Source organism: Hetaerina americana, unplaced genomic scaffold (genome assembly GCF_022747635.1).
Source record: "Hetaerina americana unplaced genomic scaffold, ioHetAmer1.1.p SCAF_6, whole genome shotgun sequence".
NCBI classification, from domain to species: Eukaryota; Metazoa; Arthropoda; class Insecta; order Odonata; family Calopterygidae; genus Hetaerina; species Hetaerina americana.
The window spans coordinates 90,117,069-90,139,962 of NW_027287205.1; the positions used below are offsets into that span (position 1 = coordinate 90,117,069).

Below are 22,894 nucleotides of genomic sequence, written 5' to 3' on the forward strand. Positions count from 1 at the left end.
GCTTGGTGGTGAACATGAGGTGTTTGCAGCGCGACGGTCATCGTGGCAGACGACCTGCCCCTCCGTCCCGCCCTCACTCTCTCTGTGCAGAGGGGCAGGTTCGCCAAAGTGTCCTCCTCCGTGGGTTCCCCCGATAGCCCTTGCCGACTCTCTGCCCTCCACCCCCAAGAATAGAAGAAGGGCGGTCCCCGCGGGCGTAGTCGGCGATGCTGCGGGACATCCGTCGGAAGTCGCTGTCCCTGGACAAGGGGGTCATGGAGCGGGTCAGGGCCGGCGAGCGAAGGGGGAGCCTGGCGGACACCACCTCCGCCCCCCACTTGGCCCTCGACAAGCACCAGCCGCTGCCCCCGCACCAGAGGAGGGGCAGCATCGTGCAGAGGTACCGCTAATGAAGAAACAGGGCCGACCCGCCAGGCGGAAAACTCCCCATTTCGCCCCCACACCCCGGGATATCCAGTAATAACGCGAATCTCCAGTAATTTCCCAGGAAACATACGTTCCTCTATAGTATATAGTATTTTAGTACCTGGCAAGCCACCACTAGGATGTGTGGCAGGGGGTGAATACACCGCCAGACTGATTTTGACCGCGATATGACCCTTTCGGACAATGTTATTCTGATCGGTTATCGTTCGTAGAAAAAATCATATGTTAAGTCTATCTGGTCTACACTTAATCTGTCGAGTTTTATTGTCATGATCTCTCCTACTGTAGTGCGATGGTGGTAACATTTTCAACATCTCTGCTAAAGAGACATCCTTCCAATTTATGTGCAAGAGCTTCAATCTGTAATTTAACGTTCGCTCCATTGAGTGATTATCAGCCTAGCTGCTCTAATATTTTGGATGCGATATCCAGTTCATCGTAACAACGTTTTACAAATCTAGCTTCTCCACGCTGCACTCGATCCAAATCAGCAATTAATCCAGCTTCGTGAGGATCCCGTACACTACCAGCATATTACAAATGACGCCTAACCAGCGACAGATAACATTTTTCTTTGATCTATTCATCACATTTACCCTAGTACTATTCAAATAAATCCTATCTTTTTCTTTACCTGCCTACATATTCCTGGTGTACGTTTCAACCAGGACAGGTCGTGAGTGCGTGCAACGCCTAGGTATTTATTTGAGTCTACACATTCCATTACGGAGTTCCCAGGGCAGTAGGCGCGTTCGGGAGGGAATTGCTCTTTTTCCATTGCTCACTTTCAATGTTGGGCGGCGGTTTACACGCGCGATTTGGGAAGCTACGGCATTTGAAGACATTCGCTGAAGACGCTTCGAATGAAGGAATTTTATAATGTGGCCTTTTCAAATTGCTTCATACTCGTTCGCCTTTATTATTTTTGAGTGAATTATTGACGGTTGACTTATTTCATTGAACCTCTCTGACGTGCGACTAAAATGCATTCGGATTCTCTTTCAATTGTTCCGCTAATCTTTTCCTTTTGAATTCGCTCAACTCTTTCCGAAACTTCGCCTTGGCATCCGCTCTAGTTATCTTGTAATCATAAGTGATCTCATTTCTTTTGTCGCTAGAGATATCATTCCGCGTTGTACTATCTTGGGTCCGTGTCTTCTTGAATACATTTCCCGGAAATTAACTTGTTGACTGCTGAGCGCGTGATTTCAAGGACGTGATCCCACGTATCTCCAGTATTTCGGTGATCGCTATCTTTCTCAAAACTTGCATATTGATTCTGTAGCATGCACTTTACGCCATTGTAGTCTCCTTCTTGAAACAAGTAAATTATCTATTTAAGATTATTATTTCGGACCCCATGTTGCGAAAACGTAACATTTACTGCCCTGTGGTCACTAATTGCTTAAATAGTACATACAGTGAAGACTCTTTCTGGAATATTCGTTGCTAACAAATCAAGAATATTATCGCCCCTAGTTTGTGAAGTGACAAGTTGATTCAATGAACAAATTGAGTGGCTTCAGTCTTGATTTGGTGGAAGTCGAACATAATGAATAACGGATCGTAGCATTTTTCCACTCGATAAAATTTTTATTTTACGACCGGGATTCGATGTATGTATTGCATCATCAACATCACCTAATAATAATGTAATACATCGAAACCCGGTGGTAAATGAAAATTTTATCGAGTGGAAAAGTGCTACGCTGAGTTAATCATTCATGCCTGGATTTCAACGTAAAAGAATTCAATAGTCACTCGCAGATATATTTTCTTAACCCCCTGGATGAAAACTGCATCTGCTCCAGTCAATAGATGAGACATTGAAATCTCCACCGATTGTAACTTCGCGATCATTTTGTTTGGATCTTTGATTTGCTGATCTAATTCTAGTATTGAATTATCTTTGTCGTCCGGCGGCCTGTAAAATGCGCATGCATAAATTCTATTGGATCGAGGACTTTTAATTGAGCACCTAACGCTTTCTAAACCATTGCCCAGAATTACCTCAGCCTCATTTTAGCTGCAATTTTACCTCATTTTAGCTGCAGTATAGACGGAGTCTATACTGCAGCTCGAGCGTCGGCGATATCAATAGATGACCAGCTTTCTGTTCCAACAATTATATCTACGCCTGCGTTTTGAATAATGTGATGATATTTTACGATTTTTTTAAACTTCGGCAAATAAATACCAATACAGTCCTTGACTTTTCCTGAAAAATGTTCCGTCCGATGCTATTTGATTCAAATTATGTGATCTATTTTATCTACCTCTCTCTATCAATAACCCTCACTTCATTCAAAGCTAGATAATTTGGCAAAGGGTACACCGTCAATAACTTTCAAATACAAGGGACTCCCTGATCTTGATGGTGGAGTAATCAAGCTTTTTCAGTACTCTTGTGGTATATTCCTTACATACAGCGAGATATCATCCCGATATTTTAGCGAGGCTGCCAACCGTGCTTTGTCTTTTATGATCCCGGCAGTCAGTAATTACGTAGGAACGGGGGATTAATATTTGCTGGGGCGCATATGTATTTGGGAATTTAACAGCACCTGGAAAACTGATATTATTTCCTTCGAAAACTCTGTGTTTCTTGACGAAATTATCGGGACAGAGCAGAACACTTTAATTTTATGGTAACTAAAATGTTATCGGTACACCTTGTTTCAACCCGATGACCCCAGGTCGACGTTGAAACCGTTTCGACGCCAGGAATGCAGGGAGTGGACGTTGTTCTCTTTCGCGCTCACTGAGATCCTGTGGCGGAGAATCGCGTCTCTGGTGGCCGAAGTGAGATCGTGCCCCGGGGTCGCACGAAATTCAAGGCTCTCTCATTCCAGAGCCCGCGTGCAAAGCATCTCTTGATGACGAAGCGGGTTGGAGGGAGGATTGCTCTAAGCGCGCGGGAGCGTCGGGTCATGGGGGCGACGGCTTGACCAGTTGAAAAGGACGGGGGGAGCTCTTCTATACCAGACTGTCAAAGGTGTTCAATGTGTTGGTTGCCCATGAGATGTTGAAATGGACTTCGCACTTCGAAGTCAGCAGTCCTTGGTGTCGTCGACCGTGGACGTTGGGCGCGCGGGTTCTCCAGCACATATCGAAAGAACACTCCGCAATTCATGGACACTAAAATAGTGCTGTTAAATTTAGACCGTTCGAATCGCCGAAGCAGGCATGGAGATCCCGGTCATTGGTGCAAGAAATCTAAATAATGGTGGAGAGGATGCACCTTTTATGTAACCAATAACGAGCGAAAAGTATACAAATTGTTTTATTCTTCGGGAAAGGGAGGGATTATTAATCGGCTAATGTTAGGTGACACCGTTGTCTCCGTGTCAAGATTTAGGGCTTAATTTGTCATTCGGTTATATTGCTGCGTTACATTCTTTTATTCATTGTCATACGAATATATACGTGTGTGTGTATATATATATATATATATATATATATATATATATATATATATATATATATATATATATATATATATATTCATTCTCATTGGATACAGAAAAAAAAGGAAGTTAAGTAAATCAAATGTTTTGGAATAATGTATAAAACCGGAAATATGTCGAATTCCCGAACGAAGTGATCAACCAAATAACCACTCTATTCTGAATTCCTTCATTCTCTCTCTCACGGGTGGAGCTGTCATCTCTCGGCAAGTTTCCGACTTTTCTTACTTATCCCCTTAAGCATCCCAATCCCCCTCTCACCCCTCCCCATCTCCTCGCGCCCCACTTCGCCTTGCATCAGGTACCCCAATCAAGATATCTCTCTCACTCCTCATTTCTCCCTGCTCTTTCCTTCTTCCCTTCCCCATTCTCTCTCTCTCTCTCTCTTACTTTCGTGTAGTGATCGCCTAAACGACGGCAACGCGGTGCACGCTCTGCAACGCGGATGGCTCGTGCACCCTCGGAAGGGGATGTTGGCCCTTGCGAGAGAAGGGCCAACATCCCCTCGCCCCCTCCGGACACTCCGTAGTCCGAGGCTCTTCCTTGACATACGTCGCCCCCCGCCCCCCCCCCCTTCCACCACTAGTGAACCTCAGGGTTCGTCGATCCCCCAAGACCTCAATGGCCTTTCCGAGAATCTTCGCAAATTCCACTCACTGACCTCAAGCTGATGGCAGATGTCGGGGATGTGCAAAATGTTGAACCTTTTAAAGAAATATGAGAGTCGACTGTCCTCTCATCTCATTGCCTTTTCATCCGTTTTGTAAAAGACTCCCTCGAGGTTTAGGTGGGAGGATTTCCTTAAGGTACTTGATGGCTGACATTTGAATGGAAAACGAAGTAATATTATCGGGACTATTTTGACAAATGATGTCGTGCGACACTAGCACCCGGAAGATTGAACTACTATTTAAAAGAAACCTACAGGTGATCAGGTTGAAACAGTTGACGACAGCATACAATCCTAGCGATTTCTCATGCATCAATCCCATATTGACCGTCTTCGATCTGATATTGATAAGTAGATCATCCCTTGAGCTTTAATCCCCATGCCATGGCAGAGTTTTATAGAATTTGGACATATTTTCAAAAACAACACGCCGCCTGCCGTGGCTTTCCGCGACACGCGAGATGGAATGAGAATTTGTCAGAATTTAGTTTCAATGGTGAAACTATACATACTTCAAATGTCATTTTTATTTTAAAGTAAAAGTCTAATATTTTTTAGTGTAAAACTCTAAAGCTTTTGATTTAAAACTTAAGTTAACGACTATAAATACTCGACATGCCGGTTCAGTTTTAAGTCATAACTTCATTTAAAGAGTGATGAGAACCGTTGGCTAAAGAAATGTAGGTACTACATACATACTAAGCGATACTGAATCAATAACGTATTTTATGCTTAGCTGAGTGATGGAAACGGTAAAAAAAAATGCCGAACCTCCTCCGTGAGATAATGTGGACTCGCGGGCTGTGTTGATTTTGTTTTTTGTGTTGCGAATTAATTAATTTAATTTATTATTTTGTTCAAGTTGTTTTTTTTTTATTTTGGCACTTAACTTTTTATACCTAATTTATGTCAAATTCTACCGGATAAATCAATACGATGAAATTAATCATATTGAATGCCAAGGAATAATTTCGCAATACATGTATTCATATGGAATAAAATAAATATCTTTGAGCAATGTTAAGTATATATTCTTGTAAACGCAGCGTTTTTCATTTCAGAAAGGATTCAATTGTTTTTATTTGGTCGCGGGTTTCCATACAATCCTTAATTGGAAAATATGCTCACAATGTCCGTCTGATTTGCCTTTTAGGTGCATGTATCTTATAGAATGAGGAAGGTCGTACGTAATTGATATTAGCTTTGACAGACGAGAATGGTATGAAGCTAATTACGGCAACCAGTCCACCTCAATCCCTTACTAGCGCAAGGAGTCGTTTCCTTCAATGAATGTACCAAGCTTGTTCAACATTCACATGGGTGCCCATTTGGTTGAGTCTCTTCGCTCTCTTTCTGCGGCCCAAGGAAATGTCCGTGATTAGTTGCTGGCGGGAATACATGAACGGAAAATAGCTTCAGGCACACCTTGCAATATCTTACTTGTTGGGATTTATTATTGCTTTGATTTCCAAAGTCAAAATGAAGATGGCAGCTCAAGTACACTCGTCTGTTTGCCGTGGTGGAAGTTGGAAAAAGCTGTCGGCAATGGAGCGCGTAAACGATGACCCTTCCAGGTCATACTAATAGAATTTCCGAAAAAAATGTGATAAGCAGGAATCATCCTTCATCATTACTGTCAAAGTTGGCCAACATGTAAAGACCGTGATACTCGCACCGGACAAATCAGCTTCTATTCGACGAAACGCGTACTTCAGAAATACTTATATCGCTGATAGGGAAAGCAAAGATTAAAAAAAAACGATGGGAGCGCCACACGGTGGTTATTCCGGGAACTTTTTGATCAAGGTAGTATATCGCTGATAGGGAAAGCAAAGATTAAAAAAAAACTGAAACCTAAAACGACCAATGCCAAGGGTAATAATGTCGCAGTTAACGGTATCTTCTGCCCTGCCCTCGATGGGGAAATCCTTTGTTTGAAAGAAATCAGACCGCCAAATCCATTTGGTGCTACCGTAGATCTTGACACGTAAAATAGCCCAATGCGATATTGTTCGAAATGGAATTTATGCTGTGCAATTTCTGTTGGCATGAGGCACCCTGGTACACAGTGCTTCGGCTGGAGAGTTGAGGTGATTGACTTTTCGTTAATACCTATTATTGAAGAAGTCAGCCTGTTTTGAAACGTGCCGATGAAAGATAATGAGACATTTTGGTCGAATTAATAAATATTTATGGATGGCTGGCATCTTCATAAAGAAATCGGAGCGAGGAGGATGTCGCAAACGTTTGAAAATTGCGCCGAAAATAAAATGTTCTCTCGAGAATACATAGTTTCATGACACTAATTCCGTATTTGGGTTGAAATGGATGGAATGTTACTACGTAGAAGAAAATTCGTGGCGTTGTATTTAAAATAATGTGTGTAATCGGCAGGAAAGCACGCAATAGCAGACGTCCCATTTGTCCTGTTGTGTGACATTCGGTTTTCGTAAGATGAATCGACATGGGAGGGAAATGCCTAGGCTCGCCATTTTCGCCGTTTTGCGGATGGGGGGTTAGTCACTATTTCGAAAAACTTCACGGTGTCAAATTCAGAGATTAGTTTGAAAATATTACCTGCTGCCGATTCTAGGAATGGACATAACGCGTGACGTCATTCGGCAGATAGCGGATGACGTCATGGCACGCCATCGCCGGCGTTGTTGTAAGGCAGTGTTCTCACGTGACGACGTGCCCGGAGTAAATTATTGAATTCACCTCACGTATGGAACGCCGCAATAAACTAAGATTATTTGACTTTTTATTAGAGCAGAGTGGATGGCTACAAGAAAAGCGTCCATGAGGTGGGTGCACTAGCCCTGTTCAATTGCCCCTATTGCCTTGTAAGGCTCATCGACATGAACCGCTTTGGGCCGCCCAATGTCCCCCTGGCCCCCCGGGGGACGAAGAGAATCGCATGCGATTGTCACATTTGGACCTTGAGCCTCATTCAGCCTTGTGATTTGCCAATTCAGGATTTGGGGAACAGACTTCGGTGGAACGCGAGGAGAGCGACCCTTGCTCTCCCCTCGATACTTATTCCCGCCCGACCGCCATTTTCTTAGACGCGTCGTCAAAGGCATCAATCACACTGTCAACATTGCATGGCGAAAATAATTACAATGAACTGCAGAATGATTTCTTAAAATGAAGATGACAGAAGTCTGGTACAAATATTTAAGTAAATTTTACACCACATGCTACAATTTTGGAATCGCCAACAATACCACAGGAAACAACATGCGACTACAATTCTTGCCCGTTTTAATTATGTTGGTGTTTAACCCCCCCCCCCCCCCGCCACACACCCTGACGTTGGCTTGCAGGGTATATTGAGGGTAAGCTACTATATTAACAAATAAATAAACTCCACAGTAAACTGGTGCCACTTCACCCGCGACACCTTTTCGTTATCTCTCCACATTTTTTCCTCGAAGAAAATAATATAACGGCATGCATACTTGAGTGGTAATTGCGCAAGCCATCGCTTGGGTGTGAGGCAGGGGGTGATTAGAGACACGATCACTTTTGATATAAAATAAATTCTCTCTCTACCGCGGTCGGACAAACGTCGTTTTATTCGGATCCCTTCGGGAAAAATGGCATCTTAAACCTATCTGTTGTACACTTGATCTACCTAATTTCATAAACATTTTCTCTCCTACCGTAGCACGAATGAGACATTTTCACCACCACTGCTAAAGAGACGTCCTTCCAATTTATGTGCAAGAGAGATAATCTGTAATTTAACCTTCCCTCCATTAAATGATTCCCAGCCTAGATCCTCTGATATTTTGGATACGCTACTAAGTTAATTATAACAGCGAGTTACAAATCTATCTCCTCTACGCTGCACGCGATCCAATTCGACAATTAATCCAACTTAACAAGGATCCCATCATATTCTAAATGAGGCCTTAATAACGAAAGATAACGTTTCTCTTTGACCTTTTTATCACATTTTCCCAGGACTCTTCTAATAAATCCTTATTTTATGTTAGCTTGACCACATATTCCTGGTGTATTTCTCGCTCAGGAGGGGTCGTGAGTGAGGGTAAGCTTCATCCTCAGTAATACGGATAGCTTCATAAGCCACTGAATTGTGGACAAATGAACGTATCATACTATTTAACCGCGAAGTTAGCGCGTCAACGTAAATAAGGAATAAAAGAGGTCCGATAACACTCTATTGAACACCATCGGTGACTACTCTCTGTAACCCGATCCTTCAAAAAATCTTCAATCCAGCCGAAGATTTTATCCATGGCATATGCTTCTAGCTTAGTGAGTAGCTTACTATGAGGTACTTAGTCCAAAGCGTTTTTTTATTGTAGAAAAACCGCATCAATTGGAGCATTGCTTTCTCCAGAACTAAGGATACAGGGTTGCACCCAAAAGTGGTAGGACTGATTTTTTTACAAGAATTTTATTGACGATATACTTACATCGACTTAATAATCTTCAAAGTATGCTCCTTGAGCTGCTACACACTTAGTATAACGTTGCTACCATTCCCCGTACGCCCGCTGGAAATTTTCTTTGGGGATGCCGTTGATGACCCTCGTCGAAGCCTGTTGAACGGCCTTTATCGAGTCAAAACGTCGTCCCTTGAGCTGTCTCTTTTCATCAGGGGGAAGAAGAAGAAGTCTGTTGGTGCCAGATCGGGAGAATAGGGCGGGTGCGGCAACGTGGCAACGCCGTATTTGGCCAGGAGCTGTCTGACGACGAGCGCGCCATGGCACGGCGCGTTGTCATGATGAAGCACCCAGCAGTTTGCGATGGCCGGTCGGACTCTTTTCACGCGTTCTCGGAGGCGGGTGAGCACCTGCACGTAAAAGTTCGCATTCACAGTCTCCCTTGGTGGGACAAACTTCTTGTGAACCACTCCATGACGGTCGAAAAACACAATCAACATCGTTTTGATTTTTGATTTGCTCATGCGAGCCTTTCTTGGACGTGGGGACGCGGAAGTGTGCCATGCCGCGGATTGTCTTTTCGTTTCGGGGTCATATTGAAAAACCCATGTTTCATCACCAGTTATCACATTGTCCAAACAATTTTCATCTCGGTGCAAATTGGCTAACACTTCTTCGGAAATGCGCACACGCGTTGCCTGTTGGTCGACAATCAGAATTTTCGGCACCATCTTGGCGCACACCTTGCGCATGGCCAAATCCTGTGAAATAATGCGTTGGACGTTGGATGCAGACAGACCCAACTGGTCTGCAATTTCTTCGCTGGTTAAGCGTCGGTTTGTGTTCAGCAGTGTCCTCACTCTGTCCACATTCGTGTCGGTTCTTGCCGTCGACGGCCGTCTGGAGCGATGGTCGTCTTCAACGAGCTCCCTACCCTCTTTAAACAACTTGTGCCGCTCAAATACTGTGGAACGGCTTAAGGCAGTGTCCCCATAAGCCTGCTTGATCATATCAAGGGTCTCAGTTGCCATCTTCCTGAGTTTCGCACAAAACTTCACGGAATAACATTGCTCTAAATTCAGATTCATTTTGTTTTTCGACGCGGACAAAAAACTTGCTTCACTAAAAATGGTGTCCTCACTCAACGACAGCCCGCTGGCTACTGAGGTTGGTGTCGTTCTGTTGCTAAGAGCCCCCTCCACCTTACCCTGCCAGGCAGACCCCCCTCCACTGCTCCGTTCGCCCCAGAGAAAATCAGTCCTACCACTTTTGGGTGCGATCCTGTAGCATTAACAAAAGGCACAAGTTAACGGCGCGAGTCTCGTAGATATTGCACGATTTACCCTATCGGAAACTGTGCTTGTTTTTCATCAAGAACTCTCTGACTGTCGAAGTGTCTCATTATTGAATTAGAAACGGCGCATATTTTGTATAAAAAGTATCGGGGACATTTTTTCTGGCGTGCCTGTACGTCGCAGGGCGACCGCACCGCCCAGGCACGGCGTTGGGGAGTCTGACCTTCAATACGCGCTTAGCGCCAATAGCCTGCGAGCGTTCATGCTGGCTAGATCGTGTTATTAGTTGACCCCTGTCGAGTGAATCGGCCAAGCGCAGCGAATGATTAAACAGCATTACGCCTACACATTTTTTGTTGTCCTGGGTGAATCGGGTACGGAGACGTTGGGCATGATTCGTCTTAACTGTTCAAGGATGAAAGCATGCGACAAACTCCTGTTTCTAAGTGGCATAATCTCTTCCAAGATGGCCGAGAGGGAGAGTGTGGAGGACGAGCTCCATTATGCTGGACGGCCGTCGACGTCTCAAGAACCGACGACAACGTGCGACGTGTGCGTCAAAGTGCTGAATTCAAACCGTCGGTTGTTAAGAGTGCGCATGATCACAGATCGGACAGTGGCATTGATAAGATGACAGTGGCATTGATAGAATGACAGTGGCATTGATGAGATGACAGTGCCCTTGCTAGTTTTTCTGAAAATTTAGAAAATGCGAAAGATCTGCGCTCGCCCCGATGCACCCAGCCACACCTGCTCCTAGGTAACCGACTCCTCACGATAAATGTCATCGCGACGAATCCCCAATCCCCTTAAAGTTCCAGATTTGCACCAGCGGACTATTTCCTATTCCCAGAATTTATATCCTCCCTCCCTCAAAGGACACCACCATGAGTCTTTGGAAAAAGAAATTCTCCTTTTATGACATCCTTATCGTTTTTTGGAAATTACTACGTTTCCCGAAACTATGTTACTCTGTCACGGAGCGACGTTTCGCTCGTGCTACCACGATCTTGAGCACCTGCAATCGTGCCTGACTCTGGTCCATTGCCGTGCATGCGGAATTTAGTCGTTGGACTAGCCGTGAGGAGGGTTGCCGACGAACGCGCGTTCCCCCTTCCCTCATCGGTTGGTGCTATGTGAGCACGCGCGGAAACCACCTGGAAGGATTTCCTGGACCTTTTAATCTTCCCCCTGTATTTCCTCTGGGAGCAAGGTTGTGAGATGTGTGCAGTTCAGTCAGTTACGAGTGTAATTGTGATGAATTGTGTGCTAGAATGTATTGGTAGGTATTTGTTTGGTGAGTTTAGTTTTCTTTTACTATAAAGCGGGATGTTGAAGACTGTAATAGAGGGGAGAGTATTAGGCAAACGAGCAAATGGCAGGAACATGATAGAGATGTTTGACGGGATGAAGGGAGGATATGCGGAATTTAGAGTTGCTTGTTGTAGAGTAGGATGTTAGGTTGTGTTTTGGTAGGAGAGACAAGATATTAATTTGGTATTTGCGTCCATCCAAAACCTACCTCAATGGGTGGATTACGTGATAGTATTATTATTTTCTAAACATTTTGTTGTTGTTTAACTATCCATTTGTGTTTGTAGCAACATAATAAGCTTTTTAGATTGGCAACAAAGTAACTGTGAGATGATGTGTGTAAGGTTACGAGAAGCAGAAAGTAGCAAATGGTTATAAATAATTGCTTTGTATAGAAGTCCAAGCGAAGGTATGCACTCGTTGGAGATCCTTGCTGACTATTGTTCTGTAAACCCTCGAGATAACATCATCATAGCAGGGGATTTAAACCTTCCAGAAATATGGTGGGGGGCAAAGCAGCGGGTGGCGGGCAGGCACAAGATCTGGTAAATCGCCTCATTAACGAAGAAGGGGATACCCAGGTAGTAAATAAGCCCACTGGGGGAGAAAATACCCTCGACGTTCTTCTACTGAGACCTCCAAACCCTATCATTGGTATACATGTCTTTCCGGGAATAAGTGGTCACGCAGCAGTGTTTGTTCAAATGGACTGGTATAGATCAACAAAGGGAGGTATGGGGTTTGCGTAGCCACAAAAGAAAAAGCATATAAGGCACTGGTTATCCCTATCCTAGAATACTCCTCCATAGTATGGGATCCAGATGAGGTGGGGCATATTAAAAAGATAGAAAAAGTTCAAAGAAAGGCAGCAAGATATGTACTCGGAAGGTACAAAGGAACAGATAGTGTCACAGAAATGTTAGATATACTGAAATGGGCGAGTTTGAAAAATAGAAGTAAAAGGAGTAGGTTTGGTGCGATGTATAGAATTGTTGAAAAGGGCGAAGCGTGGGAAGATTTATGGAAAGGGATAGAAAAGCCTAACTTTAAGGGAGAAAAGGACCATAGTTTCAAAATAAAAATAAGGAGGCAAAAAACAATTAAGAGGAAATACTCTTTTTTAAATAGAACTATTATTGATTGGAACCAGCTGCCTGGAGGTTTGTTTGAGCCCTTTCCATCCAATTTTAGAGGTTTTAATTATAAATGTAAAGCAGCCACTGGATATTAAACTTCATTGTAGTTATTAACATATTGTTTGTATGTGATGTGGACGGCATTTTGTATGTGATGTGGAAGTGTCATGTCATTGTATGTAAAAATATTTTGTCTCTTATCTGTTTTTATAGTGCGTGTATGTATGTACTTATTTTTCGTTGTAAGAGTTATCTTTGATCAAACTTGACCGTTGCCACCAGGAAAATCGCCTAATTGCAACGCAACTGTAAAATAATAATGATAATAATTAAAAGAAACGGGTTCGGTCAAGGGCTGTGTGGAGGGCGCATTTAGGGGGGAAAGGTATTATCTTCTACATTTTTTTGGGTTTGGGAGTTGGAAGTAGTCGGTTGTGCGGTTAAAGAAAACGACCTTCTGGGAGCGATGGTGCCCAAAGAGAGGTTATCACGGGATTTTTCGAGGTTTTAATCGACTTGCCGTGATTCTGCCGCGAGTTTTGCATTTCTTCGTGATCGGGGGTAACGTTTCATTCTTTTTGTATATTTTTATCGGGGATGTCCCAAGGAGCGGCTGCCGGCATGCGCGGTTTGCCCCACCCGCTGGAGCTGGAGGGAGGGATTGATTGTCCGGAAGGAGGGAAGCGAGGGAGGATGGCGCGGAGGGAGTTGGATCGAGTGGGCCATGTCCAGTTCAGAGTCGAGGGCAGAGTCATTGAGGAGCGAGTTTATCGAAGGGCGATAGTGGATTTGCGCACCGTGGATGTGGGGTTTGCAAGAGCGGTTTGTCTTCGGGGATGACTCCCAAGGAAGAGGACAGCCTACCCCTTCGGGTTGCGTATCGTTTCCGATCGATTACTGATGGCCGCCGCCCGCACTTGTTTTCCCGCGCGCCCCCTTGGCGACTTGAAAGGGAGGGATCGCCATCCTCCCCCCCCCCATCCATTTTGTACACACGGCGCCGCCTTTTGGGAGTGCCGCGAACTAGTTTCCGTCTTCCCGAATCGGAATCTGGGTCGCTCCTCCCATCGTTAGTCCTCCAGCGGAAGGGGGGAGGACCCCTCCCCCTTCTACCCCTCTCGCCATTCGCGACCCGCCCCCGGTGTCTCCTCCAGCGCACTCCGTTCTCCAAATCTATTCTGGCAGTCGCCGGCGCGTTTGCCTGGAAAGGTGAAAACTCTCGCCATGTTTGGATTCATCGGCCGTCGGGTCTCTTGGGCTGGTTTCGCCTCGCTGTCGAAGAGGGCCCTCGAGAGTGCCTTCCAGCCACGGAATGCCGGCGGCGAACTCGCCCCTTTTCATGCGCCAATCCCTCGATGCGTGCTTTTTCCCCTCCGCGATAAGCCATAGACGCTCTCTCGGCAATCCACTAATAATGTTCAAATGAACGTTTGAAGTCCGTCGTAAAGCGTTCCCTCGACTCACGCCAAAGATAAAGCGACCTACTGGTTCCGTGGTCATGGGCGCCTTTATCAGTCTGAGAAACGCTGATTCTCCAAAGCGCTGGATGATGGTCGTATCCCCCCGGTGCCCGACCAACCTTTGACCACCCAACACGTTGATTGCATAGGTTGCCCACCTCGCTTCACTGCTGCGTTCGTTTTTCCATTCCCTATTCCCTTCGTGGTTTTTGAAAACCGCGTTTCTAACCCTCTCACACACTCCGTTCTTCCCGACACAGAAGTCGCCTATCCATCATATCTACTCCCATCTTCTGCAATACGTTCATTAATTCTACCCGCTTGACTCCGTCGACCACCTTCTCCCACTCTCCACTATGCATACAAATCCGCATGGTTTTACTCAAGGTTCCTTTCTGCCGGTGACCTCATTGCTGCTATGACACCTCGCGTACCCCTCCTCTTTCTGGACTCGCCTCACCCCCTAGCGTTCATTTTCTCTCTTGGTACGTGTATGTATAGTGCTCACTGAAGTTTCAACAATTCTGCCGTTGCGTTAACGTGAGTATTCAATATTACATGAAGAGCCAAACTCAATAAAAGAACATTTGTAGAATGTTCGCCAAGTCTGTCCTGTGAATGAGCGTACGTCAAAAAAGCGTTGAAGAAATGGACGGGGACACCAGAAATCTAGGGGTGGGCGACAGTTGCCTGATTTTCATCGCTTTTTTCTCTGAAATCCACACATTTTATATTTTAAATATACCACTATCTTTAATGTTGGAATTATTGGTGTTACTATCCAGAAAGTGTTGACGCTATAGCTACAATCTAGAACTTAAATGAGGAAGGTCCCGTTTAATTTGTCGAGGGACCTTGTTAATGACGTCTATGGAATGACCTTGCCGTGAATACGGGTGATGGTGTCCTGTAAACATCACACTTTGTAGATGATAGTTAAGTGGGGACAAGGCATAGATCAGTTTTCCTATTCTGTGCCCTGATTGCAGTGCAGTTCGTTGCTTCTATGTTTCCTTGCCTGCGGCAATTCCATTTATCCGTAGAAATTGAAGTCCGATGATGTCACGACGCCCGATGATGTCCGTCGCAATTCCCTTTCCGAGCGTTTTTCTCCAAAGGTCACCGCGCGGACAGGAGAAGTCGACCGCGAATTTTCTTCTTCGGTGTTGCCATCTCTTGGTGATCGTCCGAGTTCGATCTCAACGTCCTTTTCGTATTTTTAGTACCATGCAAGCCACCGCTAGGGTGTTTGGCAGGGGATGAATACACATCAATCTAATTTTGACCCGAATTTAACCCCTACCGCGGTCGGACAAACCTAAATTTATTCTGATCCCATATCGTTCGTGGGAAAATGACATCTTAAATCTATCTTTTCTACACTTAATCTCTATAAATTTACTTACATCATCTCTCCTGCCGTAGAACGATGGGGGTAATTATACATTTTCAACGTCACAACTGAAGAGACATCCTTGCAATTTATGTGCAAGAGATTTAATTTGTAATTTAACCTTCGCTCCATTCAATGATTCCCAGCCTAGCTCCTCTTATATTTTGGATACGATATTCAGTTAATCGTAACAACGTTTTATAAATCTGGCTTTTCTACGCTGCAGGCGACCCGATCCGGCAATTAATCTAACTTCGTGAGGATACCATATATATGTACTTGCAGAATATTATAAATGAGGCCTAACCAACGACATATACGAGTAGCATTTCTCTTTGACCTTTTCATCACATTCCCACAACACTCTTCTTATGAATCCTAATTTTTTGTTAGCATGTCCACTTATTCCTCGAATGTGTTTCACCCAGGAGAGGTCGTGAGTGAGGATAACGCCTAGGTATTTAATTGCGTCTACACATTCCATTTCGGTGTTCCCGAAGTATTAGGCGTTCAGGTAGGAATTGCTCTTTTTCCAAAAATGTTCCGAATCGCACTTCCTAAATTTGATCCTAATTGCCAAGGGTCCTACCAACGTTGCATTGATGAAGCTGCCGTGTCCTCAGATTCACGGACATCACGGTAAACCACTGCATCCTCGGCAAATAACCGTATCACTCTCTTTTACCGCTGAGTTAGTGTCGTTAAGGTAAATAAAAAATGAAAGAGGTCCGATTACACTTTTCTCTGGAATACCTGAAATAATTTTACTGCATTTGAGCTAACTCATCTATGGCTACCCTTTGTACCCGACCATTCAAAAAGTCTTTAATCCAACCCCGGATACTTTTATCTACGCCTTGTGCTTTTAGCTCTGTGAGTAGTCAGTCTACTATGCGTCGAAAGCTTTCCTTAAAAAAGCTTTCGACGCATAGTAGACTAAAAGCTTTCCTTAAGTCTAGAGAAATCGCGTCCCCTGGAATATTGCTCTCTCCCCCTAAGTAAGAATATCATGAACAAAAAGCGCATGTTGTCTCTCGCAGGGTCTACCGTTTTGAAAACCGTGCCGATTTTTCATTAATAACTCCTGACTGTAAGGTGTCTCACGATCGAACTATATGTTCCTATAACCTTGCAAGAAATGAATGCGAGGGAAATAGATCTGTAATTGACTAGTTCCTCCTTGTCTCCGTTTTTAAATATATAGTATGTGTTACGTTAGCTGTTTTCCAATCTATGGAAACCTTGTGATCTACCAGCGACTTCTTAAATATTACTTTTAGATACGGTGCAATTTCCGACGCTAGATCCTTAAATATACGAGCGGGTATTTCATCGGGCGCGGAAGATTTATTAGGCTCGATGCTTCTCATCAAACGCTCTATTTCATTATATGATATTTCAATTTTGGGTATCGGCGATCGGCACGATTTGGTAAGCTATCCGAGGTATTCTGTGAGACTTTGGTGAAGACGCTTTGCAAGGAATTTAGTAAGTCAACCATTTCCGAACTACTGCGCGTGTCCACTTCGATCGGGGGGTTGGCGATCACGCAAGGTCAGTCCGGTGGGTTCGATTCTGGGTGACGCCTGTTTAAGACACACCCAGATTCGCCCAAACTATGGTGAATATATGAGGTGTGTCAAGAAAGTATCTATTCCGGTAGTATTTTGAGAAAAATAGTCTACCTAGAACAATGAGGAGGCCTTAGCGGTCACCTTGGAAGTACTGCCCTTGGGCACCTAACACACTTATCCCAGCGTCTTCTCCAATTCCCAAAACAATCAGCCCTGGACCTTTCCATCGGGATGCTCATCGTCGCATCTGCCTTGTCGCATTCCCCTTTAATCTCGTCCACGACTGACCGTTGGGAAGACCTCGATTTGGTTTCAGGGTCATATCCGCAGACCCATGACTCACGTCCAGTTGTGACCTTTTGGTGGGGGGGGAGAAGGACGGTTGGCCCCAGTGGAGTGTTGTGGTGCGTGTATAAATAACCCGTTGTGGGGAAGGGAAAGTGAAAGGGGTGCAGCATAGGGGGCGCCGGGAGGAAGGAATCATGGGGAGAAGATGTTTCCGGGTGCCCTCCCCCGCGACTCGGGCGCGTCCGCCGCACCCTCGATGGGTGCAAGGGTCGAGGGAGTGGTTCCTGCTGCTGCTCCCCCCTTCCCTCCATCTCTGCCGTTTGATCACCCCCTCTTTCCAACATGTACACCTCCCACGCCGAGTTTGACCCTCGACCCCAGCGCCACGTGTTCGGTTCCCTTCTCCGGCCCGGAGCAAGCCTCCCGCCGGAAGGGGCATCCTTTCAGAGCTCACTCCCCACTCCTTAGGAAACGCCGCGCAAGCTGGCCGTGCCTCCCACTGCTGCCGTGTGCACATTGGAAGGGGGGAGGGCGGGGCCCACCCTCTCCCACGGACGGCCGCTGGCTCACGGCATCGCAATGGCAACTGCGAAGTCGCGGGACGACGCGGAATCGAGTCAAAAGTGACCAAATATCAGGAAGTATCCTTTACAAATCCATCATCAGCAGAACGAAATGCCACATTTAATCGACACAATCTTACATAAAAGTCAATCAAGAGTACCGGTCACTAAAGCCTGAATGAAAGAACCAAACAGGTGCCAACTGCAAAAACAAATATTCGATTTGTTCTGAAATCATTTCTTCATCAATGTGATCGTTCGGAAGTAACTTCCTACAGTAAAGATAATTTGAACTTAATTTAATGCGGAGGCGTTACCTTCACTCACGACCTCTCCAGGGTGAAATACATGCGGGGAACAAGGTAACAAAAAATAAGGATTTATTACAAGAGCACTGGGTAAGTGTGATGATAAGGTCAAAGAGAAATGCCATCTATCGCTGGTTAGGCTTCTTATATAGAATATTTTGCAAGTACTAAATGGTATCCTCTCGAAGTTGGATTTATTGCTGAATTGGATCGCGTGCAGCGTAGAGGAACTAGATTTGTAAAACATTGTTACGATAAAGTTAGTAGCGTACCCAAAATATTAGAGCAGCTAGGCTGGGAATCAATGACGGAGCGACTCCTTGTTGATCCCTCTCCTACAGTCCTCACGATGACCTCTCCGGCGACCGCAGATGGTCGTTAGTGTTTAAACTTGACGTCTGTCTTCGTATTCTCGTTCGCCTCGCAGTCTCTTCTCCGATTGAGTCTAGAATGCACAAGTTCAAGGCGTCGTTTTTCCCACGAATGGATAGGGGATGATTATGTCCGACCGCGCTAGTGGGGAGAAAGTATATTGTGTCTGAAGTAGTCTGGTGTTTAATGACCTCCTGCCACACTCCATGGCGGTGTCTTTTCACGGGTCGGCACCCCGTGGTGCCCTCCTCCTCCGCAGCCTCCCCACACCTCCCGCCACTGGATCCGCTTCGTCATCGTAATTTTCGCTGTGAATAAATGCTATGGTCGTTATCGTCGCCGTGGAGAATTTGCACGTGGAGAACTCCTCCGACACGACCACGTCAACCAATCCACGGCGTTCATTTCTAGTTATTTCAAGCTTTGCCTCCTCTTAATTTGTTCAGATTTCACAATCTTCTTCTCGATTCTAAATTCACGCATCTTTCCTCGACTTCATCGAACAATGACCCCACAGCCACGAGTACCTACTTACTCTACGGCAAGCATTCATTCGTGGAGTTCCAAAGCCTGGCTGATTTTGATGTCTCGCCCGAAAAATGGTTTCTGCAACTTCTTTGCAAATTTTCTGCAGTGAAAAACGCTTCTCGCAACCGATAAACTGGTTCGCATTCCGGCGTCTTAGCGACACGCTATTTCACCACCGTCACCAATAGAGTTAAAGATGCAGGACTTCCCTCGTTCTTAATAATGTTGGAAAATCATCCAATATACCTCCATCCTCTCTGTAACACCGCATCCGAGTTTCGGTGCTCAAGTGTTTCCGTTTCTCTTCCGTCTTGTCTGCTGTCAAATGCCCAACACCGCGCACACTTTTTAAATGCACTGCATTAGTTTACGAGGGTAGGCTGAAAAGTTTCCGACCTAACAAATAATCACAATTTTTCTCCATATGTATTTTCCAAAGTAATCTCCTTTTAATTCGATACACGTTTTCCAGCGATGCCCTGTTTAACTTTTTTAATCCTTCCAAATAGTTGTTGACATCTTTCTCCGCAAAATAGGCATTGACGTATGCGTCGTCCGATGAAAATTTCTCTTCTTCAAGCAAAACTTGAAGCAGGAAGAAGTGGTTGGGGGCCAGATTAGGTGATGTACGGTGATTGGTCAACCAATTCGAAAGTACAATTCGTGAAATTTCGCCATGGCGACCGCCCAAGTGTGCGTTGTCCTTATTGAAAAGCACTTTCTTCTTACTAAAACGCAGTCATGTTTTTAGATTCTGCATTCAGCTTGTCAAGTAATGATGCCCAGCTCTCTCGTTATTGTTTTACCCTTTTGAAGATAATCTATGGACGCAAATCCGTCACTCTCCCAAAAAACATCCACCTTCCCGACCGATGGAACCGGCTTCGCCTTTTTGCAGATTCACCCTATGAAGCCCACTGTTTTGATTGTTATTTCGTCTCATGAATGTAGTAGTGGGTCTAAGTTTCACCTGCAGTGATGAATCGATGCGAAACATCTGACTTGCTTGCCTTAAGCACCACTCCAGCAGGGCCCCATTGGAAATGTTACTTCTGATACATTTTTGGTCCAAAGTGAGCAAAAGCGGAACCCAACGCGCTGATACCTGACGCGTGTGCAATTCTTCAGTCAATATATGACAAACGCGTTCTTCCGATATGGCGGCCCTAGCCTCTGCTATCTCTCCAACCCTAATTCAACGGTCATGGAGTGCCATTTGGTGAATTTTTCAATATTACCGGTGGTTGTCGCAGTTTTTGTCGCTCCCGGACGCTCACCATCGGCCAAGCTGGAACGGTCACGCCAAAATCACGCCAGCCGCTCAAAATTTCATCATCATAAATGATGCTACCGAGTCCTATTACGCAGCATCAAATTCATCTTTTATTTACGTAGCCTTAATGCCTTTTAAAAACAAATGTTAAATGACGGCTTGATACTCAGTTTTTTCCATTTTCTCACAAATCTCACTGCAACTCACTCAAACGATTGTTAAACAGCAACCAAGTGTCAAAAAAGGCTGAAATATTGGTTAGCACCTTTCAACGCATGCGCAAACACTCAAATTCACCCACTTTTGTTGAAGAGTGCTGTCATCTTCATATTGAGGTCTTTCAGACACCCTTCGTGTGAATGCACGCACCGTATTCTTGAAATGTTGCGCACGTTCCAGTATTTGGGTCGAAAGTGTCCTGATAGGTGTGCGCTAAATGGGACGGTTGTAGTTTGCATGAGGCGCGTCTAGAGGCCATGCATATTCATTCGACTGAGTGACCGTCGGGAGTGTTCAAGTGTCCTCTTAATTTAAAAATAGCCTCCGGGATGCCGTCGTGATACGCGTGAGGCCTCATGGGTGCGTGCCTCACCGAGTGCTTGGCCGATCGGGCTAGAGTGTTTCGCTCCCCCATCCCCACCGCCGATCAAACCACCGCGGTTCGCGATTCCACCGAGGGATGGCGTCTCCGCGGAGCACATGAAGAAAGCACGAGAGGTGGTGTCGTCGCGGCCCCCCTCTCCCTCTCTTCATCACTAGCATGGCGACGTGCCTGCCAAGTGATTGAAATATTTTAGTCTTGGTTCCATCATTTCTCTGATGCAATGTTCCACGATAGTCAGATGCCGAAGATTTACGGTTTGATTGATTTGAACTTAAAGTCTGTATGGCTGGCGTGGAGGTTATGCGTCTATTGCCATGGTTTTAATGAGGGAGCTAGTGACTCATTATGTGTGTGCCGCCTCTGTTGTCACATGAACTCCCGGTACCCTTGAAGAAGACACTAGGTTTGAGTTCGTAGCTGAGGGGTGTAATCAGTTCGTCGCCCGGGCTCGAACCCGGGATCCTCCGATCGAGTAGCCGAACGATCTCCGCCCACTAGGCAACCACGCCACCGATGCAACGACGGCCGTAGGTGGGCCGTGGTGGCGTCGCGCTCTGGAGTGCGCGAGCGAACTTCGGAGGCATGGGCGCCGCTGCGGGCGAGGACGGCGGCGGCCCTGCCCCTCCGCCGCCCTCCCTCTCCCCCGACCAACGGCCCAACAGCAGCGCACTCAGGAGCGTCTTCAGCGGCATGCAGACCCACGCCTCTAGGTTCGTCTCCCGCTCCGTTCATTCTCTCCGGAATCGTACCCTTCATTCGCTTTGCTTACCATTGCCGTTCGCAGATCGACCGGGAGAAGTTCGCATCCCCAAAATTTCACCCCCCGTAAAGGGCTTAGTACTGGGTGAACTCTACCATCACCTACCAAACCGACCTTCGGGTCGATTACTGATAGATAATTGGTCTACATATACTTGTAACTTTTGAAAGACATCGGTCAAATCGCTCTGCCAAGATGAAAAATGAGCCACAGGGAATGAGTGCGGCGGGGTAATGTCTGTGCATTAAGCAAGCCATTGAAGGAAGGGCATTAATATCGGAGCATTTATGTCTGGAAGGTTTACCATTACACTTTTAAATGAATGTAGCATTGCTCAAGGAATTATTTCTAAGAGGTGTTTTTCTTTCCATCAATTCAGGTGGTTCCGGCACATTTCAGAGGCAGCAGAAGCTTACAAAACCAGAGATGCTAAAAATAGACGACCCGATCTCCCATCAGTATCAGCGGCAGCAAGCACCCCCAGTGCAGCACCTGCCAGTGAAACCCCATCACCGATGGCCATCCCCCAACCAACCAACAGTTACTACGATGCAGCAGCTGCTGCCAAAGCCAAAGAGTAAGTATTCCTCATTGGTCATGACATGGACTGCAACAGAGGCATTCCAGGTGACCTTGGCCCCTTCCAACTCAATAAGCCTGGGGTTACGCAGAAGTTTCAGAGCTATTCCATTCCCCACTCGGGATGGATGTGCAGAGCCCTTGAAGTGCAGTATTTCATCCATTGGATGGGACAGGATATTTTGCTACTTTTGGTTGATTGCCCGGTGGAAGGGTGGAGGGAAACCCAGTATCGGCCATTGCCCTCGGCTATTGGCTAATCCCTCCTCCCTTCAACCATTCCTCGATAAACCAAAGTAACTTAAAATTTACTTTCTTTTGATTGATTATCAATACATACCCACCGCTGGTTCTGCAATGTTTTGATTAATAATTCCTCCCTTAAACATAGTTATCGGAAAACTCAAAGTACGAGTACTCGTATATTTCTTGTCATTACCATAAATCTTTTGAAGGAAGAATCTAAAGA

At 45.5% G+C, this 22,894-nt stretch overlaps 1 protein-coding gene across 5 annotated transcripts in view; it reads left to right on the forward strand.

The window, feature by feature from the left end:
• Positions 1–22,894, forward strand: part of RhoGEF2 (Rho guanine nucleotide exchange factor 2) — a 394,018-nt gene that overhangs the window by 339,077 nt on the left and 32,047 nt on the right. For all 5 annotated transcript variants that reach the window (XR_011702249.1, XM_071593430.1, XM_071593432.1 and 2 more), the window contains exon 28: positions 22,226–22,423. Coding sequence is in view for 4 of the 5 variants with exons in the window: in XM_071593430.1 (XP_071449531.1) it covers positions 22,226–22,423 (198 nt within the window). In the remaining variant the exon portion in view is untranslated. The remainder of the gene's footprint in view (positions 1–22,225; positions 22,424–22,894) is intronic.